This window comes from Elephas maximus, chromosome 11 (genome assembly GCF_024166365.1).
Source record: "Elephas maximus indicus isolate mEleMax1 chromosome 11, mEleMax1 primary haplotype, whole genome shotgun sequence".
Taxonomy (NCBI): domain Eukaryota; kingdom Metazoa; phylum Chordata; class Mammalia; order Proboscidea; family Elephantidae; genus Elephas; species Elephas maximus.
The window spans coordinates 21,131,352-21,156,023 of NC_064829.1; the positions used below are offsets into that span (position 1 = coordinate 21,131,352).

Genomic DNA, 24,672 nt, shown 5'->3' on the forward strand with positions numbered 1-24,672 from the left:
TTTCATTTTACTTCTGCTGATAATTTTTTTTTTTTTTGAACATTTTATTGTGGTTTGGGTGAAAGTTTATAGAGCAAATTAGTTTCTCATTCAAGAATTTATACACATTTTGTTTCCTGACATTAGGTGCAATCTCCTCAATGGGACAGCACTCTACCCCTTCCTCCCTGGGTTCCCTGTTTCCATTTGCCCATCCTTCCTGCCCCTTCCTGCCTTCTGAACTTTGTTTTTGGGCAAATGCTGCCCTTTTGGGCTCCTGTGGTTGACTGTTCTGAGGAGCACGTTCCTCACAGGTATTATTGTTTGTGTTACAGGCCTGTTGTTTGGGTGAAGGCTGATCTCCGGGACTGGGTTCTGTTCCAGGTTTGAAGGGTATCTTGGAGGTTAAACTTATATTCTTAATAGTTGCCTTCTCCTCCTCTTCCTCTTTCTTTTTCTCCTCCCTTCCCCCCTCCTCATCTTCTAGATTTATATCTTTCTTTCTTTTCTTTTATCAGTTTCTTATACGGTCACTATGAACACCAATGGGTTTGGTTTGGTTTGGGTTTTAATGTCTTTTAGCTCATTTTGAAACAGTGTGTTACAGTTTTGATCTATTGTGTCTTTCTGGCGTGCTTTCATTATCCTGCTCCTTATTTTCTTATGCCTTTAATTGGATACCTTGCTGTTTGTTGTCCGTTTTCATGTAAAATTAGTTTTTTTGACCTTGAGAGAGTGATGCATTCAGGATATTCTTTTTTTAACCTAAATTCACAGAACTTCCTCTTCTATTGTTTTAGTGTAGCGTTGCTTTCTGAGACTTCCTGGCTCTCTTGCTTGCTGCCCCCAACTTTTACCTGGACATTCTTCCCTCTGCAGCATATTCTTCAACAGGCGTGGATACAATGCAGTCTTGTGGCTACGGGTGGTTTGTTTTGGGTTCATGGGGATATCTGGCCACCTAGTTTTGTTGTAAATGTTGTCCATGAGTTTTTGGCTTTTCTATGCAGTTGCTCTGTCTGCTTTTACATATGTTTTTGGATTAGAGAGATTCAAAAATGATGCCGCCATCACCATCCTTTTCCTTGAATCCCTATTCTTTTCAATAACTGTATAGTATAGTATGATTGTTATTGTTGTTGGGTGCCATGTAGTCAATTCTGACTCATAGCAACCCCGTGTGGCAGAGTAGAATTGCCCCATAATCTTTACGGGAACAAATCTCCAGGACTTTCTCCCACAGAGCCACTGGGTGGGTTTGAACTGCTAACCTTTCAGTTAGCAGTGGAGTGCTTTATTGTTGCACCAGCAGGGTATTATGATTTATTTAACCACCCCATTCGAGGATGATGATTTAGGTATGTTCTTACAAACAGTGCCGTGATAAGCATTCTTGCGCATTTATCTTTACATACTGGTGCTTTTATTTCTGTACTACAGAATTGCAAAAGTGGGATTCCTGTGTGTCTTAGTTTCCCGGTGCCGCTGTAACATAAATGCCACAAGTGAGTGGCTTAAAAGAACAGAAATTTATTTTCTCCCAGTTCTGGAGGCTAAAAGTTCTAATCAAGGTGTCAGCCGTGTCTATTCCTTCATTGTCAGCAGCCCTAAGCACTTTGTGGTTCCAGGCGTTCCTTGGCTTGGTAGACAGCCCTCACATGGCATATCTTTCCCTGCATGTGTGTCTCTGTGTGCAGTCTGCTTTTTTTATAACTCAGAAGCGATTAGGTTTAGGATCCACCCTACACTGACGTAACCTCATTAACATAACAAAAGAAAACCCCCTGTTTTGAAATATAATTTACAGAGACAGGGTTAAGATTTCGACACATTTTTTTTGCAGGGGCGGCGGGGGCGGGGGTGGGAGGATTACAATTCAATCCATAACACTGTGGCAAAAAATATTTTTTACCTTTTTCTCGATTTTACGAATTTACATTCTAAAACAATTGTAGCAATTCATACTCCAAACAGAAAGAGCTCATTTCTTAATGATCACCAGAATTGGATGTTAGCAGTTTAAGCTATGTTGCCACTTTGGTGAGTCAAAAATGGTATTGTGTAGTTTCAATTTTCATTCACCAGCCTACGAGTTCATAAGCACCTTCTCCTATATTTGGAAACCTTGGTGACGTAGTGGTTAAGTGCTATGCTGCTAACCGAAAGGTCTGCAGTTCAAATCCACCAGGTGCTCCTCGGAAACCCTATGAGGCAGCTCTACTCTGTCCTATAGGGTTGCTATGAGTCAGAGTTGAATCGACGGCAAAGGGTTTGATTTTTTTTTTCTTCTATATTTACTGGCCTTTGTATTTCTTTTTTCCTGATTTTTTAATTCACAAGCTTTGCCCCAAATTCTATTTCCTTATTGATTGGGTAGGAAGACTTTAAATGATTAGAATATTAACCCCTTTTCTTAATGTGCTTAAATATTCCTTCCACCAGTTTTAACTTTATGATTTTTTTTTTTTGCCACATAGAAATGTTTAATTTTTAGGTAGAGTATACGTCAATCTTTTATGTTTTCTGGAATTCTTGTTTTACTAAAAATTATAGTTCTCACCTCAATACTATACACATATTCACCTAAGTTTTATTTTAACATTTTTGTTATTTTGTGTTATTATTATTTGCTTAGGTCTTAAATCCACTAAATGCCTGCTTCGTGCAATAAAGGAGGAATTTAATGTTCCTTCTGCTACATCATGGGCAATTTGGCTGAATTACACATTCTTAATCTATAAAATGAATATAATAATACCTACTTCATAGGGATGCTTTAGGGATAAAAATTCAATAATGTACAAAAATATCTACTGCATTTCCAGGCATACGGTAGATACTGCATAAATGGTGGAAATTATTTTGTGAGACTTTTTTGTGTAGTGTAATGGAATGAGATAGACAAGTTATTCCAACTTTCTGAGACTGGGTTTTATAAATTAAAAAATAAGTTGATTTGAAATTAATAAGATAATATGCAAAGCTTCTAGCATGTATCAGGTAATCAGTAAATGATAACTATCACATTGTTATCATTTCCGTTATTACTACTATTAGAAATATTACTGCTATCAATACAAATATGCATTAAAGAAACTTACCAGGTAGCAGTCAGGATACCTGGGTTTTCTAGGCTCTGTCATTGACTAGCTGTGCACCCATAACTCTTAATTCATCTGGGTTTTTATTTACATATAAAATGAAGGACTGGCCTAGGTCAAAAGTGAGAACAAAGCTGCTGGTATTTACACCAAACACGATAACTGCCTAGAAGCATTTATCTGGGGTTCCTGAGCGGTACAAATGGCTAATTCTCTCTGTTGCTAAATGAAAGGTCGGTGGTTCGAGCCCACTCAGAAGCACCTTGGAAGGAAGCCCGGCCAATCTAATTCTAAAAAAATCAGCCACTGAAAACCCTATGAGCACAGCTCTACTCTGACACGCGTATGGTCACCGTGAATCAGAATCAACTCAATGGCAACTGGTGTTTTCTTCTTGGTTTTGCATTTACTTATTTAAAATTATTTAGAAACTCAACATGTTGCCAGACAAAACATGTCTGTGGGCTTCTAGTTTGCTATTCCAGATCAAGAATTTTAAGATTAGGACTTGAAATAAAGAATAAATTATGCTAATATGGACATGACAGTTATTCTCCAAATATTTTTAAAATTATCTAACTTTCTATTTTTCTCAAGCTCCCTTAAAAAACCTTAATTTTTATTAGATGTATATAGAGTAAAAATATACAAAGGGAAAAAGCATAAAAAGATGCTCGTTTTTTCTCATTTAAACACAATGTGTTTTTAGAGGTCTTTTATTTCTAAGTTGTGAATGGCAAAAGAAATAGTTATTCTAGAGCAATTTCTTGGCTTACACAACTTTTCTTTGATCTTTCTAAGAGCCTTTGATGAGTAATATATCAGGTCTTAAAAGGGTCTAGGACATAATGCACTTAAATTCTGTACTATTATAGTTCCTACCCATGATCTATAAGAGAGACTTTCTCTAACATCATAACATCCAACAGCATTTTGAAAAGTCTGGAGACTTTCTGAAGAAGAACTATTCTCTTGTGAGTAATGACGATGTCATGACTGTGTGAAAAGTTTGAAATTACCCATAAAGATAGTGGCCTACTTGAAATTGAATATGGAGCTGGAAAAATGGTATATCATTATGAATCCATTAGGATGGCATTCTTTCTGTATTTTACTTAAGGCAAAATGATCACACCACTCAATTACAGAACTTGACTTGACACAGCACCATGGCTCCACATGTCTGCTCCGAGATTTGCTGATATCTCACTAAGCTTTCACTGCGAAGAGACGTTGTCTTGAGGAAGGTCAGACTCGCAGCAAAGGGACTAAATGCAGTCACTTGCATAGACACAACATCCTGCTGGGGGAAGTACACGCACTCCTATTTTAAACATGTTAAAGCTGTGAAAACCATGAATGCGTTTAAATATTTTTCCAACAAAAGTTTTCAACCCACTGATGTATTCTGCATGTATTATGGCTGAATTTATAGACTATTTTTTACTCTAGAAATTTTTATAGTTTATGAGCCCTGGTGGCACAGTTGTTAAGAGCTTAGCTGCTAACCAAAAGGTTGGCAGCTTGAATCGACCAGCTGATCCTTGGAAACTCCATGGGGGCAGTTCTACTCTGTCCTATAGTGTTGCTATCAGTCGGAATCGACTTTACAGCAACAGGGCTGGTTTGGTTTGGTTTTATATAGAATAGAGAACACACAATTCCAGAAGACAATGTGACTACTAGGCTGTGTGGAATAAAGATGTGATTAATGAATTTCAAATATTATATTGCTTATTGTGAAAAAAAAAAAGAGACAAAACAACTCTGTTTGGTGCACTAAAATGAGGCACCAAATATTTCCCTGATGTAGGGATAGCGTATGTATTATTGGACAGGCATTAGCTAGCCAAGTAGTTACATACACATGCTCTTGGAAATTTTTTTAAAGTAAAGAAATAAACAATGCGCAAGTATGTGAGCTCCATATGACAGCTTTCTCTGGCACACCATCATTATCACCACCACCAATACCACCATTACCACCTCCACCACCACCACCTCCATCTGCACTACCCTCACCACCACCATCACCATCACTACCACCACCACCACCTCCATCTGCACTACCCTCACCACCATCATCACTACCACCACCTCCATCTGCACTACCCTCACCACCACCATCACCATCACTACCACCACCACTACCACCTCCATCTGCACTACCCTCACCACCATCATCACCATCACTACCACCACCACCACTTCCATCTGCACTACCCTCACCACCATCATCACTACCACCACCTCCATCTGCACTACCCTCACCACCATCATCACCATCACTACCACCACCACCTCCATCTGCACTACCCTCACCACCATCATCACCATCACTACCACCACCACCACCTCCATCTGCACTACCCTCACCACCACCATCACTACCACCACCTCCATCTGCACTACCCTCACCACCACCATCACTACCGCCACCTCCATCTGCACTACCCTCACCACCATCATGACCACCACCACCACCATCATCATCACTACCTCCATCTGCACTACCCTCAACACCACCATCACTACCACCACCTCCATCTACACTACCCTCACCACCACCATCACTACCACCACCATCATCATCACTACCTCCATCTGCACTACCCTCACCACCATCATCACTACCACCACCTCCATCTGCACTACCCTCACCACCATCATCACCATCACTACCACCACCACCACCTCCATCTGCACTACCCTCACCACCACCATCACTACCACCACCTCCATCTGCACTACCCTCACCACCATCATCACCATCACTACCACCACCACTACCACCTCCATCTGCACTACCCTCACCACCATCATCACCATCACTACCACCACCACCACCTCCATCTGCACTACCCTCACCACCACCATCACTACCACCACCTCCATCTGCACTACCCTCACCACCATCATCACCATCACTACCACCACCACCACCTCCATCTGCACTACCCTCACCACCATCATCACCATCACTACCACCACCACCACCTCCATCTGCACTACCCTCACCACCACCATCACTACCACCACCTCCATCTGCACTACCCTCACCACCATCATCACCATCACTACCACCACCACCACCTCCATCTGCACTACCCTCACCACCATCATCACCATCACTACCACCACCACCACCTCCATCTGCACTACCCTCACCACCACCATCACTACCACCACCTCCATCTGCACTACCCTCACCACCATCATGACCACCACCACCACCATCATCATCACTACCTCCATCTGCACTACCCTCACCACCACCATCACTACCACCACCTCCATCTGTACTACCCTCACCACCACCATCACTACCACCACCTCCATCTGCACTACCCTCACCACCATCATCACCACTACCACCACCATCATCATCACTACCTCCATCTGCACTACCCTCACCACCATCATCACCACTACCACCACAATCATCATCACTACCTCCATCTGCACTACCCTCACCACCACCATCACTACCACCACCTCCATCTGCACTACCCTCACCACCATCATGACCACCACCACCACCATCATCATCACTACCTCCATCTGCACTACCCTCACCACCACCATCACTACCACCACCACCGCCACCACCTCCATCTGCACTACCCTCACCACCACCATCACTACCACCACCTCCATCTGTACTACCCTCACCACCACCAGCACTACCACCACCTCCATCTGCACTACCCTCACCACCACCAGCACTACCACCACCACCGCCACCACCTCCATCTGCACTACCCTCACCATCACCTCCACCACCATCACCTCCATCTGCACTACCCTCACCGCCACCATCACTACCACCACCACCTCCATCTGCACTACCCTCACTGCCACCATCACTACCACCACCTCCATCTGTACTACCCTCACCACCACCATCACTACCACCACCACCTCCATCTGCACTACCCTCACTGCCACCATCACTACCACCACCACTTCCATCTGCACTACCCACAACACCAGCATCACCTCCAACTGCACTACCCTCACCACCACCACCACTACCACCACCACCTCCATCTGCACTACCCTCACCACCACCACCACTACCACCACCACCTCCATCTGCACTACCCTCACCGCCACCATCACTACCACCACCTCCATCTGCACTACCCTCACTGCCACCATCACTACCACCACCACTTCCATCTGCACTACCCACAACACCAGCATCACCTCCAACTGCACTACCCTCACCACCACCACCACTACCACCACCACCTCCATCTGCACTACCCTCACCACCACCTCCACTGCCACCATCAACTTCACTCCATTCATTCTTACCTGATGATCACAGTATTTTCCAAACTAGCCTCTCTGCCTCTTTAATCTTTCCTACATTGTCGAAAATGTGTGTTTCAATTTGGCTGGGCCACGGTTCCCGGTATTGTGTGATTTTCCTGTATGTTGTAAATCCTGCCTCTATGATGTGAATGAGGGAGGATGGGCGGCAGTTGTGTTAGTGAGGCAGGACTCAATCTACAAAATTGGATTATGTCTTGAGGCAATCTCTTGAGATATAAAAGAAAGAAGCAAACAGAGAGACACGGGGACCTCGTACCACCAAGAAAGCAGTGCCAGGAGCAGAGCACGTCCTTTGGACCCGGGGTTCCTCTGCAGAGAAGCTCCTAGTCCAGAGGAAGATTGATGAGAAGGCCAACAGAGAGAGAAAGCCTTCCCCTGGAGCTGACACCCTGAATTTGGGCTTTCAGCCTTCTTACTGTGAAGAAATAAATTTCTCTTTGTTAAAGCCATCCACTTGTGGTATTTCTGTTACAGCAGCACTAGATGACTATGACATATATTTTTTGCCAGATTAGTTATCCTACATCACAGCTCACATCATTTCCTTTGAATGCTTAAAAACTGAAGTTTTAATTAATTCCATTTCTAATGAATCAAGCTTAGTCTCCTGGGCCTGACAAGCAAGGCCATTCATACAAACATGCCTCTAGGACAACCTTCAAGATAGATTTCTCATTGAGGCCTCTAGAAGTATGCTAAGCCTCAACCAAACTAGAGCATTCCCTATCCTTAAATATCCTTTAGCCTAGCATTTCTGAAAGTTTGGTACAAAACTACTCAGAAACACTTGGAGCCCCTTCCTAGAAGCTCCCTGTTTAGCATCCTGTGTACTTAATGCCTTTTTGTCCTTAACTTTGGTAACATGTTGACAACTTTATGACCACAGTGAAGGGCCCATTCGACATCTGGTTACTTACATAACTCCCCCCGAAAAACCAAACCCAACCCATTGTTGTTGAGTTGATTCTGACTCATAGCGACCCTATGGGACAGAGTAGAAGTGCCCCCATAGGATTTCAAAGGAGCACCTGGTGGATTTGAACTGACAACCTTTTGGTTTGCAGCCAGAGCTCCTAACTATTACGCCACCAGGGTTTTCTGACCCCTGGGGTGCTTATAAGGACTAATATTATGAAAATATAAAAGGATTGGCACAGTGCTTGACCCAGGAAGTGCCTAATAAAAGGGGGCTATTGATACTTCCACCCCACCTACCGTAGAGTCTTTGTAGTATTCAAGCAAATAAAGACTATGGTAACACCTCTGAGCTTTTCTTATGCCCTTCATTAGATTATAAGCTTTTTTTTTTGGTGGGGGGCAAGTATTACATATTACTTATCATTGAAAAACTTGCAAAACATGGTCCAGTGTTTTGCTCAATAAATTGTTAGCTGAATTAATGGCATGGTACTTAATTTCTTTTTAAATGTGGAAAAATTTAAATTCAGAGATCCTAATCATTTCAAGGAGCCCTGGTGGCCCAGTGTTTAAGCACCTAGCTGTTTCTGTAAAGATTACAGCCTTGGAAACCCTATGGGCCAGTTCTACTCTGTCCTGTAAGGTCACTCTGAGTTGCAATCAACTCTACAGCAACAGGTTTAAACATCATTTCAGAAAACCATTCTTTTTAATCTCCCAGAGGAATCCCTTTCTGCTCCTCTGGGGGCCCCTGAAACCTGCCAGGTCAGGTTCTTCAAGCATCCAGGTTCTCTCCTCCCCTGTATTAAGGCAGCCCAGCCCTTTTGCCCATGTTTGAAGACCTTAGAGACTCGGGGAACTCTAGCTGAATATTCTGGAGGCAGCATTAAGTCATTCTTAGTGATTCTTCATCCCCAGTCATGTGTACCAGTTCTTAGAGGTGGGATCTTGTCCTGTTATCAAGAAGCAATACTCACACAGTGACCCAATGTAGGTTAATAGATCATGTCTTGTTTCCTGTGCCCTGGTCCCTGTCTTGATGACCTAACACTCTAGTACTTTTATGATTACGTGTATCCTGTCCCCCAATCCTTCAAGAATCTTTACAACTGAAGCCTCATCCATCAACTCCTTACTGACATATTTACTCATGCTAACTGCCTGCCAATGAATTCCCAAGGATCCCTCCATTGTGCTTTATCTACCCTTGAAGGCCCCCTCCCCTCCTGGCAAACCGTTGACACCAGGTGCTTGCTGCAGCCAAATGTAGGGAATGCTTTTTGTAGCCCTCACAGGGGACCTCTGCCTGATCCACCAGTGGTCCTCATGCCCTCTCAGTTTTTACTAACCCCCTGCGGTTAGCGGCCCCTGGCTACGCGGCTCTCTGGGGCAGTGCTCACCTGGCTGATGGTGCTCATGGCTCGCATGTAGCTTTCATTCCTGGAGCGGAACTTGGGTGATGTGAGCAGGCCTGCAGGGTCCAGGCTGTCCAGGCTCCGGTTGATGGACACTTCACTGACAGCCCTCAGGTAACTGTGGCTCCGGATCTGCAGTTTGGGCGAGTGTTCATTGGAAATCCTGGAAGAGATCAATGGGAGGGATGTATGTAACCATGTCCCAAAATGTAGGCAGTCACAAGATGTGGCAGTACTATCCCTTATGTGGCCCTCTAAGTACTGGGGTGGACAATACAGATGTCCTCCTGGCATTGCTGAACTCCCCTAGGGTGTCTTAGAAAGGATATCATCTAGGTCTGATAGCATTAGAGAGCAGTTAAAATTCTCTTCCACCCATGGAATGATTCCCCCATTCTCATTTTCCTCAGCATCCCAAGGAGGGAGATAATAGCAGCAACTACTCTGCCTCAGAATTCAGCCTTGTGCAATGTATAAGCTTTTCTTTTGCACGCATTTCTTTCCTAAAGCCATCTTTTTGTATTTGGGCTTTCTAGTAATGGCAAGTGGGTATATATCTCTATCTGTATCTGTCTGCCTTTCTATCTATATCTAATCTTTAACTGTCTCACTTATTAGCCACTAAAAATGCACATATCTCTAAATCCTTATAAATAAAAACAAGCCTTTTATAGTTTCTACTATTTGGAATTTTTCCAAAATGCATTTAAGATTATAAATGCTCATTGCAAAAAGCCAAGCTATTCAGAGTGTATAAGACAGAGAGTGGGTATCCCTTTCTAGCCCTGCTCCTGCCTCCATAGTTTCACATCCCTATAGAAGTACTCATAGCAGTTTGGTGTATATCCTTCCTCAGCCTTTCTATACATCTATAAACAGACAAACACCCAAATCTGTTGCCGTTGAGTCAATTCTGACTAATGGTGACTCCACATATTACAGAGTAGAACTGAACTGCACAGGGTTTTCTTGGCCGTAATCTTTATGGAAGTAGATTGCCAGGCCTTTCTTCCACGGTGCAGCTGGGTGGATTCGAACCACCAACCTTTTGGTTAGCAGTTGAGCACAAACCATTTTTATCACCCAGGAACCATACATTCATAAACAATTTTTTTAAACTAGTAGTTTTAAAAGTTTGCTTTCAAATGGACTCTGGGGCTATTTCTCTTTCATTACTGGGTCTCTATTATTTTTGTTGTAACATTGCTTTCAAATAAAAAAAAATAAAAGTGGATAAGGAAAAACATATTTGCCCAACATCACTGCTATTACGTATCATTATTCTGGAGGTCCAAGCTGATAAAATTAGAAAAGAAAAAAAAATAGGAACTATAAATACTGCAATGAAAGAGATAAACTTTGTGTATTTACAAATTATATCATCGAAAATAAAAGATCAACTGAAGAACAATTAGAAAGATCTTTGGGCAGTCAGATACAAGGTCAAGATGCAGAAATTCAGAGATTTTATATATACTGCCACCACCAAATAGAAATTTTGATTTAAATATTCCATTCCAAATGGCAAACTCAGAAAATAACTAGATATTAAAAAAAAAGAAGTGTACCAGAATTTTCTGAAGAAAATTATAAATCTTTATGTAAGGCAATAAATAAGGCCTAAACAAGTACAAGCAGTTTGAATCCACCAGGTGGACTGCTCCATGGAAACCCTGCGGGGCAGTTCTACTCTGTCCTATAGGGTTGCTATGGGTCGGAATCGACTCAATGGCAATGGGTTTGGTTTTTTGTTGTTGTTGTTAAACGAGTACAAAGGAAAACAATTTTCCTGGATGGAAACAAACAATATTGTTAAAAAAATTAACGTTCCCTAAATTAATCTATAAACTTAATGCAATTGCAAGAAAAAATTTCAGGAGAATCTTTTAACAGTTTATATGAGGTTCATATCATTTAAAAGTTTATATGAGGTTCATATCAGCATTATTCACAATAGCCAGAAGCTGGAAACAACCCAAATGGCCACCAGCTGATGGATGATGTATACCCACAAAACAGAATATTCTTTGGCCATAAAATGGATGAAGTACTGATACATGCTACAACATGGATGAATCTTGAAAACTTCAGGCTAAGTGAAAGATGCCAGTCACAAAAGACCACATATCATATGATTTACATCAAATGCCCAGAGTAGGCAAACCTATAGAGATCGAAAGTAGATTAGTCCCTCTCCCCCTCCCCCAGCCCTTTTTTTTTTTAGGGCTGGGGGAGGGGGAGAGGGATAGTGTGATCGGGGGTAATAACTAAAAGGTAAGAAGTTCCCCGCTGGAATGATAAATATGTCCTAAAATTAACTGTGGTGATAATTGCACAACTCTGTGAATATATTAAAAACCATTGAATTGTACACTTTAAATAGTTAATCGTATGATATGTGAATTAAATCTCAATAAAGCTGTCACAAAAAGTTATGTGACACCTCAAAATAATCAGATTTGCTTATGAAGTGAGTTTAGGGGGGTCAACTAAAATGGGCATCACTCGAGAAAGAAAACCAGTCAGGAGAATACTGCAATAACCCAGGCAACAACGGATGGGGGACCAAATTAACTATCAGCGGTACTTGAGGGGAATAGATAGATTTCAGAATCTCCATGGTAATTAAATGCAGAAGATGGGGAAGAGGGTGGAGTCTAGGTTAATTCCTGGATGTTTACCTCAGGTAACTGTTTATTGAATAATTTATTGAAGCAGGGGTTGGCGGGAAGATAACCAATCTTGATTATGTTGGATTTGAGGTAAGTGAGAGACACACACAGAGCCAGCAGCAGGGGCATGCCACCCCATGCTCAGAACGGTCCCACGCTTGGATTGATGCTCTGCTGTCAGGTAGTTTTTTGGGTCACCATCCTGAAATTCTTAATAATTTTTCTTAACAGGAGGACTCACATCTTCATTTTTCGCTGGTCCCTACAAATTGAGTAGCTGGTCTGGGACGCACAAATGGAATGCTTATAATGTGTTGGGTATATGAGTTAGGACCAGAGATGCTACATAAACTAGCATATAAGTGGTATATGAAGCCTTGAGGTTAACCAAGTAAGGAAGGATGGGTGCTAAGGATAGGGCCTTGAGCAATATTGAAATTAAGGAAAAAAACAAATAAAAAACCCAACAGAAATTAGCCTGCCAAGGAAAATAAGAAGAAACAGTAGAAAACACAGGGGGAGGAGGAAAACAGTTGCATGTGGTTTAAAAGTCAAGAGAGGGGAGAGTTCTAAGGAGGCAGTGGGCCACCATTTCAAATGCCGCAAGGGTCAAGTAAGATAAGAACAGGATCCCTGGTGGCACAGTGTTCAAGTGCTCAGCTGCTAACCAAAAGGTCAGCGGTTCAAACCAACCAGCCACTCCATGGGAGAAAGATGTGGAAGTCTGCTTCCATAAGGATTACAGCCTTGGGAACCCTATGGGGTAGTTCTACTCTGTCCTATAGGGTCGCTATGAGTCAGAATTAACTCGGCGGTACACAACACAAGAAGATAAGAAGATAAAAGCATTCATTCATAAAATTTAGCAAATATGGAGGTTTCTCATAAGAATGAATGAGTTGAGTAAGAGGAGGCAAAATGCAGACATTCTTTTAATGAACTGATTGGTGAAGTGTGAAAAAATAAGGGGGTTCTTTTTTTTAGAGAACACTGCTTGTTCAATAAGAAGTTTAAAAAGTAAGGTGTTAAGAACAGCCCCCTCCCGCAAAAAAGAAAAAAAAAAAAAACACACAAAGGAAAAGGGGAGAAATGTCCTACCATATCTCAAAATATACTTTAAAGATAAAATGACGAAAACAGTGCAGTGTTATTGAAGGAATAGACAAGTCAGCAGAAAAAAAAAAAAGGGCTTCAGGAACAGAATCAAGTACGTATTTGAATTTACTACACACAAAGATGGCAGTTCAAATAAGCATGGAAGAGATCAATTATTTATAATGATTAGATCAGTTGTGCATCCATTGGGGAAAAAATGGATTCCTACTATATACCAGAAAAAAGAAAAATTTCACTTAGATTAAAAATAAAAATATTGAAAAAACTAAAATTTTATAAAATGATGTAGAAGAATGTATTTTATAATCTTAGTTTCTATACACAGAAATTTAAAAAAATTAAAAAAAAACTTTTATGAAGAAAACTGTAGAACTTTATGGATGGCAATAAAGAAGGCCTCAGGAGATGCAAGGGAAAATGGTGGAGAAAGATTTTAGAAGCATGATGTTAAACCCAAACACCATAAAGAAAAAGATTGATAATTATGAGTACATAAAAATTTAAAACTTTTGTTCAGCAGAAGACATTGTAAACAAAGATAAGAAAAAACCCACTGAATTGGAGAACATATCTGCAAAGTCCTACTCTGTACCATAACAAAAAGGGCTAATTAACAACCATAATACCTATAGTGGATTTAAAAATAAATAAAAGAATAATTCGATCAAATGAACAAAGAGGTAATCACAGCAAAATAAATTTATATGACATCAAACATGTGAAAAGATGCTTAGTCTCACTAGTAACTGGAGAAATGTCAATAGAAAGTAAGAATTTATTTGCACATGAGATTTGCAAAAAGTAAAAAAAATTGTAAGAGTATGTGAAAATTGCATATTCTATACACTTTTTGGACTATAAATGAGCACCAAAAATAAAATAAAACAAAATAAAAATAAACATGTTGCTGTCGAGTTGATTCCGACTTATAGCGACTCTATGGGACTAGAGTAGGACTGTCCCATAGGGTTTCCAAGGAGTGGCCGGTGGATTCAAACTGCCAACCTTTTGATCAGCAGCTGAGCTCTTAACCACTGTGCAATCAGGGCTCCAAACCTTGTATGTAATTAGTTAAATTTAACAGCTGAAAAAGGTAGTCTCAATAATACCAAAATCCAAGAATTTGATTGCCAGATACTTTTTGCAATTGAACTGATGGAGAGACCAAATTAAAATATAACATCAAAAGTAAACCTTTTATGTATCTTACTATTACAAAAGAGAAAATGATTGTTCTATAAATGTTCCCCATGGATCCCCCAAGTAGTTATCAAACACAAACATATTCTGCAGGTCAAGCAAATTGTTTCCCTCTGATATGTACTATTATGGTGATTCACACTGGGCCCACTTTATAAACACCCACACCAAAAATCTCAACCCACAAACAAATACACTGAAGAATTCATTTTCCATTTGGGATCATTTGTAGAAGAGAGTCCCAGCTAGAAGCATGTACAACCTAAAGTTCACTTCCCCTTAGAACTTAGATGACGAATGTGTTTCTCTGGCTGTTTTGCAGCCTGACCCAGAGCAATGATATTGCCAATATAAACGATGATGCTATTCCAAGTGGTCATCAGGGCAGTGACGGTGGTGGCTGTTTCATAAACAGTGTATATTCCAAAGCAGTCAGAGTTCAGTGTTTTGAAAAATGACTATCTGCTGGCTGAGATGGGGAAATGAGGCATCAGTGCAGCAATCATTCTCCCTGGTCACTTGTTACGAAATAAAGCATAATTCCAAAATTTCCAACTGAAAAATCATTTCAGAAGGGATTGAATAATTTTACTTTGGTGAGTCTTTCCTAACAAAACAAAGTATACTTTAATAATAATTCATACACTAAATATTTTAAGGAAATGAACTCCTTTATTTTGTCTACTTAGTGAGCACAGCCTACAGTGATCAGTCTAAAGGGTAGTCTGTACATGTACTCCGGATGCAGAAACACTTATTAAAAAAATACCTATATTAGTGGACTGATGACTTTATCTTCACCTCAAAGTAGAAAGGGAGTATGGATGCACATTCAGAAACATCAGCTCTCGTGTTAGATTAATTACTTTTCAGTGTTCGCCCGTCGAAATGACATTAATCTTTTCTCACTCTTCTCTCTAAATTACTTATGCTAAGTTAGCCATTCTTGGCCCATCATAACTACACTGTGATTTTAGCCTGGTTGGACTGGTGAGTCCCATTCATCTTCATGTCCTTGAAGTTCACCCAAAGACAGGAGGTCTTTAGGTGCTGCGAGCTACACAGAAAAGCCTACTGTACCAGTAAGGCTGCCACTGCAAAGAAGAGAAAGTGCAATGCCACTCAGACCACAGTTTTTTTTTTTTAATTGTACTTTAGATGAAGGTTTACAGGGCAAAGCAGTTTCTCATTAAACAGTTAGTATACATATTGTTTTATGACATTGGTTAACAACCCCACGACATGTCAACACTCTCCCTTCTCAGACTTAGGTTCCCTGTTACCAGCTTTCCTGTTCCCTCCTGCCCTCTAGTGCTTGCCCCTGGGCTGGTGTGCCCCTTTAGTCTTGTTTTGTTTATGGGCCTGTTCAATCTCTGGCTGAAAGCTGAACCTCAGGAGTGACTTCATTATTGAGCAGAAAGGGTGTCTGGGAGGCCATACTCTCAGGATTTCTCTAGTCTCTGTCAGGCCAGCAAGTCTGGTCTTCATTTTTGAGTTAGAATTTTGTTCTACATTTTTCTCCAGCTCTTTCCGGGAACTTCTATTGTGATCCTTGTCACAGCAGTCAGGGGTGGTACCAGAGCACCATCTACTTGTATTGGACTCAGTCTGGTGGAGGCTGTGGTAGATGTGGTCCATTAGTCCTTTGGACTAATCTTTCCCTTGTATTTTTCTTTTTCTTCATTCTTCCTTGCTCCCGGAGCGGTAAGACCAGTGGAGTATCCTAGATGGCTGCTCACAGGATTTTAAGACCCCAGATGCTACTCACCACAGTAGAATGTAGAACATTTTCTTTATAAACTATGTTATGTCAATTGAGCTAGATGTTCCTCGAGACCACAATCCCCACAGCCCTCAGTGCAACAATTTGGTGCCTCAGGGAGTTTGGATGTATCTGTGGAGATTCCATGACCTTGACTTGTACAAGTCGTGCTGGCTTCCCCAGTATTGCATACTGTCTTACCCTTTTCCAAGGTTACCACTTATCTATTGTTTATTTAGTGTTTTTCCATCTCCACCCCTCCCCTCCCTTGTAACCATCAAAGATTGTTTCTTTTTGTGTATAAATCTTTTCATGAGTTTTTATAGAACTGCAGACCACAAAGTTTTAAACCAATTTCCCCAAAGAGAAAATGATCATCTCTGCAATATAGTACAAAAATACAGCTTTTGATAGTTGGGATTTTGCCCCAGAGAAAGGAATGCTTTATGACCTCAGATCACTGGGTCTAATGGCAGAAGCTCTAGAGGTACTGGGCCATCTTACTGATCCATATGTACCCTAATTTCTGTTTTGGCTAATTTTTTTCTTGACTCTGATTTAGAAAATATTGAAATTTAAGCTTATTCCCTAGGACCCAGAGGAAACATCTAATTGCCTCTAGGCCTTAATCCAAATTTTCTCTATTTTGAAAAAGTATTGTGGACTTCCCCATGACAGTTTTATCAAATCACTCTCACAAACATTCATGGCTTAAATTGAGATACTTCATTTCTTTGGTCTTCAGTGGAAAATGGTACTTAGTGGGTCAGTGCTTGGTTATTAGTTTTAGGGAATCAAATACAGGATGTGTTATTAGTCAGCATGTTTTGGTGAAACTGGGTAGAGTTTTCTTCTCAGAAAACTCATGTGAGAAGAAATTTATACAGACTCTATAAGGAGTCTGTAAGGACTAATATAAGTTTGCAAAGTCCTAATAAAACCTGTTGCCTTGGAGTAGATTCTGAATCATAGCGACCCTACAGGACAGAGTAGAACTGCCCCATAGGGTTTTCAAGGAGCTGGCTAGTGGATTGGAACTGCTGACCTTTTGGTTAGCAGCAAAGCTCTTAACCACTGTGCCACCAGGGCTCCCATAAGTCCTAATATAAGGACTAAAATAAGTCCGTATAAGTTCTTATAAAAGTATAACTTTCATTAAAGCTGTTCACTTTGGATAGTTGCCTCTTGAGTTATTTCTACTTTATGATGATACCTAGTAGAAATATTCATTTAAAAAACATCTGGTTATTATTAATACCACTCTATAGATAAAGAGGAGCCCTAGTGTTGCAGTGGTTAAGAGCTACGGCTGCTAACCAAAAGGCTGGCAATTCCAATCCACCAGCCGCTCCTTGGAAACCCTATGGGGGCAGTTCTACTCAGTCGTATGAGTTGGAATTAACTTGATGGCAACGGGTGTTTTTTTTCTTTTCTTTATAGAGAAAGAAAGGGGCCCTGGTGGTGCAGTGGTCAAGCACTCAGCTGTTAACCAAAAGGTCAGCAGTTCAAACCCACCAGCTGCTCCACAGGAGAAAGATGTGGCGGTCTGCTTTTGTAAAGATTTATAGCCTTGGAAACCCTACGGGCAGTTCTACTCTGTAGTATAGCGTCACTATGAGTCAGAATTGACTCAATGGCAATGAGTTTAGTTTGGTTTATAGACAAAGAAACCATGGCTTCAAGAGGCTAAATAATGTTTAAGGTAATTTAGATAAAAGCATTGTCTTCTCCTGATTTCCACATCCCTCTTTTCTCCCTTGTCTCCTATTTCTTGGAAAATCCTGCCTAAATTCTTGCTTGGGTTACTCTTCCTCCACTTGACCCTTAAATGTTTTCATCTTATTATACTTGCTTATCTGCTCTTTTTACACTACATTCTCTCCCTGAACAATCTCACGTGCTCAGTGGCTTCTATGCTACTAACTCTCAAATCTTTATTTGTAGCCCATAGTTCTCTTCTAAACTCAAAAGCTAAAATCCCAACTAACTACTCTACTTTCTACCTGGATGATCCACAGGTACTGATAACTCATCAGGATCTCCAAATGAACACATTACTGTCCCTTAAATTTGCTTTTTTTTTTTTTTTTTTAAATTCACATTGAGATGAATGGCACCAAAATCTACCCTGTCAACCAAGCCAGAAATCCAGGAGTTTGTTCTCTCTCCTTTTCCTAACGCCAAATCCATATGATCAACAGATTTTCTCACTTTTACTTCCTATACCCATTTAAAACTCCTCTACTCCTTGTCTTCCTCAACATCACTTGCTACTGAACTTCCTTAGTTCAGGCATCATCTTGATTCTCGTAAACCAAGCTCCCTTTCATCAGTTTTGCACCCTCAAATGCATCTCTTCTCTCCTGCTAGTGAGTATGCCACTCTCCTGCTTAAAATCCTTCTGTGAATCTTCTTTAGGAGAAAGTCTGTACTCTTTCCCTACTGTGATGGATTGAATTATGTCCTCCTACCTCACCCAAAATATGTGTCGTAAATCCTAACCTCTATGCCTGTGGTTATAATCCCATTTGGGAATGGGTTGTCTTTGTTATGTTAAAGAGGCAGTATTAGTATAGGGTGTATCTTTAGTCAATCTCTTTTGAGATATAAAAGACATTAAACAAGAGCAGAGCAGAGATGGGAGAAGAGAGATGCCAAGCCACAAGAAGATTGCCCAGGGGCAGAAGCTCAGAAGAGATAAGGACCTTCCTCCAGAGCCAACAAAGAGAAAGCCTACCCCTAGAGCTGGCACCCTGAACTCAGACTTCTAGTCTCCTAAACTGTCAGAAAATGAATTTCTGTTTGTTAAAGCCATCTACTTGCAGTATTTCTGTTATAGCAGCACTAAATGACATAGACACCTACTTTTCTAGTATTATCTTTTGTGATGTCTTTATGCATACTCGCTCATGATACTATATATTTGCACATGCTCTTTCCTTACCTTGGAATACTCTCTTTCCTCCATATTTCTACCCACAAAACTCTTACTTCAACACATTTTAACAGGTTACCAGGTGTTACAGCATCTATTCACTTATTTTCAGAAGGCTTCCTTTGTTCACTCTGGGGTGAATAAAAAACTCCCCACATGTACTCCTATAGTGTCTTTTATATTTCTGTTACACTTTTTTCCCATTGCTGCAGTTATTTGTATACTACTTAGATTTTTGAGCTCTTAGAAGGCATAATCAGTATTTAATCTATTCTATTAGGGGAATGAATTTTCTTCACTGTTATAGGTAGAATTGTGCCCCCCACCCCAATGTGTGTCAACTTGGCTAGTTCATGATTCCTAGTATCGTGTGGTTGTCCACAATTTTGTCATCTGCTGTGATTTTCTTATGTGTTGTAAATGCTGCCTCTATGATGTTAATGAGGCAGGATTAGTGGCAGTTATGTTAATAATGCAGAACTCAATCTATAAGATAGGCTGTGTCTTAAACCAATCTCTTTTGAGATATAAAAGACAGAAGCGAGCAGAAACATGGAGACCTCATATCACCAAGAAACAAGAACCAGGAGAATAGCATGTCATTTGAGAAGTTCCTCGACCAGGGAAGATTGATGACAAGGACCTTCCTCCAGAGCCGACAAAGAGAGAAAGACTTCCCCTGGAGCTGGCACCCTGAATTTGGACTTCTAGCCTCCTAAACTGTGAGAGAATAAATTTCTCTTTGTAAAAGCCATCCACCTGGGTATTTCTGTTACAGCAACACTAAGATAACTAAGACATTCATTTTGTTACATTGGCCCTTAACTTTTTTCTTTTATTAATCACTAGTAATCACATCTAACATTTATTTGAGTGCTCCTTTTATGTCAGACACTGTACATTAATTACATTACGGAATGGATGAATGAATGAGTAAATACATGAAGAGAGTAACTCAATTAATCATTACTTTAGACTTGAAATAATTTACTTAAAATTTTTTTTGTTTTCTCACTCATAGTTAAAAAACCCCATAAAGAGTTAAAAAAAAAAAAGCTTTACTGAGATATAATTCACACACCATAAAATTTATCCTTTAAAAGTGGTTTTTAGTATATTCACAGAATTGTACAACTATCATCACTATCTAGTTTTAGAATATTTTCATCATCCCAGAAAGAGATCCTGTACCCATTAGCAGTCACATCCCATCCTTTCTTCCTCCCATCCCCTGGAAACCACTAATATACTTTTTGTCTTTATTTCCTTGCCTATTATGGACATTTTAGATACATGGAATTATACAATATGTGGCTATTTGTGTCTGACTTCTTTCACTTAGCAGCTGTTTTCAAGGTTCATCCATGTCGTAACACATATCATACTTCATTCCTTTTTATGGCCAAATAATATTCCATTATATGAATTATACCACAATTTGTTGGCCTGTGCATCAGTGGATCAACATTTGGTTTGTTTCCACTTTTTGGTTATTATGAATAATGCTGCTATGAATAATCATGTACAAGCTTTTGTGTGGGCATATATTTTCAATTCTCTTGGCCACAAAGGCTTCATTGGAAAAAAAAAATTCAGCATGAAAGAGCAAGAAACTTTACACAGGGGATGGGTATTCTGGAATGGAAAAGTGAAAACTTCTGTGAATTCAATTCTACACAAAAACAATCGCAAAAATATTGGCAACACGATCAAAATCAACAATATAGAATGCTGGAAACCAAATGCAGAGAATAATCTGAAAAGCATTTACTCAAGAAAATCTAAATTTTGGTAAAAACAGTGGCATCTACAACAATTTAACTTGGAGCTACTCCTATACCCCTCCTCCCCAGATCTATGGCAGAGTAGCTGTGAAAAGATGGCAGCTTCACAACCAATATAGGGGATGGACTTTTTTTGTAGCTCTATTGAAAGCACCATCCCCAGTACACAATTAATATTTTGATCAATCTCACAGATCCTTCTAAAAGCCCCATTTCCCCTGTAAAAGCTCAATCCCCAGAGCACTGATGCTATTTGATCTTCTTGGAACTCAGCTCTGTGGAAAAAAATCCTATCCCCAGGTTGTTATAGAAAATAGCAATTTGGCTGAAATTGTTAACATGATAGCAGACTAAGGCTGTAATTTCAGTCAAGGCACAAAACGGCCTGACCCCAAATTTAAAGGAAAGACGTGGAGAACTTCACAGTCATACAAGACACTGAAAAATCAGACATATTGCTGGGGATCTAGAAGGCTGCATATATATACTGAGCTGCATGCATGCTCAGAAAAGACCTGGAAAAGAAAGGGGCCCAGTCATTCACCTCTGGCTGACCTTGAGATTCTGCAAAAGCAAGAAGTGGAAGCTAACGCTAATTTGCAAACTGCCTGAAATTTGAAGGTGTGCTTTCATACACAGATGCCTCTGGAAAAATGTAGAAGGTTTATTGGCTCAAGGCACTTAAGAAAATGTTCTGATCAATCATTAGCTGATCATTAAACTATGCTGATTCCAGAGTGACCCCTGGGATTAAAAATAAAAACAAGAATTAAAAGAGAAAAAGAGAGAGAGAGAGTGCAAACAGAGAGGTCAGTGGGCATACACTGCGGAGAATACAGACTCTAAAGAATTAGTCCAGGCAAGTCACTACAGATATAAGAAGTCACAGGAAAAGAAAAAAAAAACAACAAAAAAAACAAAACAGCAACAAAAAGAAACCGGAGTGAGGTGATACCTGATTTAAGAATTGCTACAATTTATTATATAAAATGTACAATTTGTAACAAAAAAATTATAAGACATGTGAAGAATGATGAAAGGATAACTCTTAGACAGGAAAAATAATGCCCTGGAGGGGTTTCAGATGTTGGACTTATTAGATAAAAGACTTTAAATCAGCTATTATAAATATGTTCAAAGAAGTAAAGGAAACTCTGTAAAAGACTTAAAGGAAACTATGCCAACTATATCTCACCACATAGAGAATACCAATACAGAGATATAATTAAAAAAAAAAAAAAAAAAAAGAAATTCTTGAGTTAAAGAGTATAATAACTGAAATTAAAATTTCACTTGAGGGGCTAAACAGCAGATTTGAACTGGAAGAAGAAAGAATCAGTGAACTTGGAGATCAGTCAATTGGGAGTAGGCAATCTGAGCAAAAAGAAAGAAAAAAGAATGAAGAAAAGTGAACAGAGCCTCACTACTTGTGGGACACCATCGAAAATATCAACATAAATGTAATGGGAGTCCCAGAATGAAAGGAGAAAAAGAAAGGGGCAGAAAATACATTTGAAAAAATAACAGTCAAAAACTTCCCAAATTTGATGAAACACCTTAATCTATATATTGAAGAGACTTAACAAACTCCAAGTAGGATAAACTTAATGAGATTCACAACTAGCTGCATCTTAGTGAAAGTGTCAAAAGGCAAAGACAAAGAGAAAATATTGAAAGGAGCAAGAGACAACAAGAGAAAAATAACTCATTACTTACAAGAGATCCTCAATAAGATCAGTAGTCGACTTCTCATTAGGAACCATGGAAGCCAGAAGGCAGTCAGATGACATATTCAAAGTGCTCAAAGGAAAAGTCTGTCAACCAAGAATTCTACATCCAGCAAAACTGTATTTCAATAATTAAAAGAAAAAGAGAAATAAAGACATTCCCAGATAAACAAAGCTGAGGGAATTCATTACCAGCAGAACTGCCTTATAAGAAATGCTCAAGAAAATCCTTCAGGATCGTAAAAACTAGATGGCAACTTGGATCTGCACAAAGAAATAAAGAGCACTCGTAAAGATAATCATATTGATAAATATAAAAGACAGTATAAACATGTTTTTATAACAGTTTTCTTCCTGTAACTGATGTAAATGACAAAGGTATAAACAATAATTTCAAAACTGTGCTGATTTTTAGAAGTATAAAAATTTAATTTCATGATAATAATAGCATAAAGGAGGGGCTAGTTAAGGGAGCTATACTGAAGCAAAGTTTCTATATACTACTGAAATTAAATTAGTATTAATATGAACTAGATGGTTTTACGTTCAGATCTATATTGCAATGCACAGAACAAGCACTAAGAGAAAAATTGAAATATATAGAGTGAACAAAAACCGAAGGAATTTAAATAGCATACTGTTGTTGTTAGGTGCTGTCAAGTCAGTTTCGACTCATGATAACTCCATGCACAACAGAATGAAATGCTGCCTGGTTCTGTGCCATCCTCACGATTGTTGCAATGCTTGAGCTCGTTGCTGCAGCCACTGTGTCAATCCATCTCATTGAGGGTCTTCTGCTTTTTTGGTGACCCTCTACTTTACCAAGCATGATGTCTTTCTCCAGGGACTGATCCCTCCTGACAACATGTCCAAAGTATGTGAGACACAGTCTTGCCATCTTTGCATCCAAGGAGCATTCTGGTTGTACTTTTTCCAATACAGATCTGTTCATTCCTTTGGCAGTCCATAGTATATTCAACAGTCTCCGCCAAGGCCAAAATTCAAAGGCATCAATTCTTCTTCAGTCTTTCTTATTCATTGTCCAACTTTCTCACGCATATGGGGTGATTGCAAACACCATGGCTTGGGTCAGGCGCACCTTAGTCCTCAAGGTGATATCTTTACTTTTCAACACTTTAAAGAGATCTCTTGCAGCCAGTTTGCCCAATGCAATGTGTCTTTTGATTTCTTGACTGTTGCTTCCATGGGTGTTGATTGTGGATCCAAGTAAAATGAAATCCTTGAGAACCTCAATCTTTCTTCCATTTATCATGATGTTGCTTATTGGTCCAGTTGTGAGGTTTTTTGTTTTCTTTATGTTGAGGTGTAATCCATACTGAAGGCTGTGGTCTTTGATCTTCAACAGTAAGTGTTTCAAGTCCTCTTCACTTTCAGCAAGAAAAGTGTCATCTGCATAATGCAGGTTGTTAATGAGTCTTCCTCCAATCCTGATGCCCCATTCTTCATATAGTCCAGCTTCTCAGATTATTTGCTCAGCATACAGATTGAATAGGTATGGTGAAAGGATGCAACCCTAACGGACGCCTTTTTTTGACTTTAAACCATGCAGTATTCCCTTGTTCTTTTCGAACAACTGCCTCTTGATCCATGTACAGATTCCTTATGAACACAACTATGTGTTCCAGAATTCCCATTCTCCACAATGTTACCCATAAGAGCACACTAGACAAACATATTAAGCCCAAAATAAAACAATAATAG

The 24,672-nt window shown here is 39.9% G+C and overlaps 1 protein-coding gene across 25 annotated transcripts in view; it reads right to left on the reverse strand.

Moving 5' to 3' along the window:
* DLGAP1 (DLG associated protein 1) overlaps positions 1-24,672 on the reverse strand; it is a 1,139,806-nt gene that overhangs the window by 224,968 nt on the left and 890,166 nt on the right. For all 25 annotated transcript variants that reach the window (XM_049901330.1, XM_049901331.1, XM_049901332.1 and 22 more), the window contains one exon: positions 9,740-9,917. In XM_049901330.1, coding sequence (XP_049757287.1) covers positions 9,740-9,917 — 178 coding nt within the window. The remainder of the gene's footprint in view (positions 1-9,739; positions 9,918-24,672) is intronic.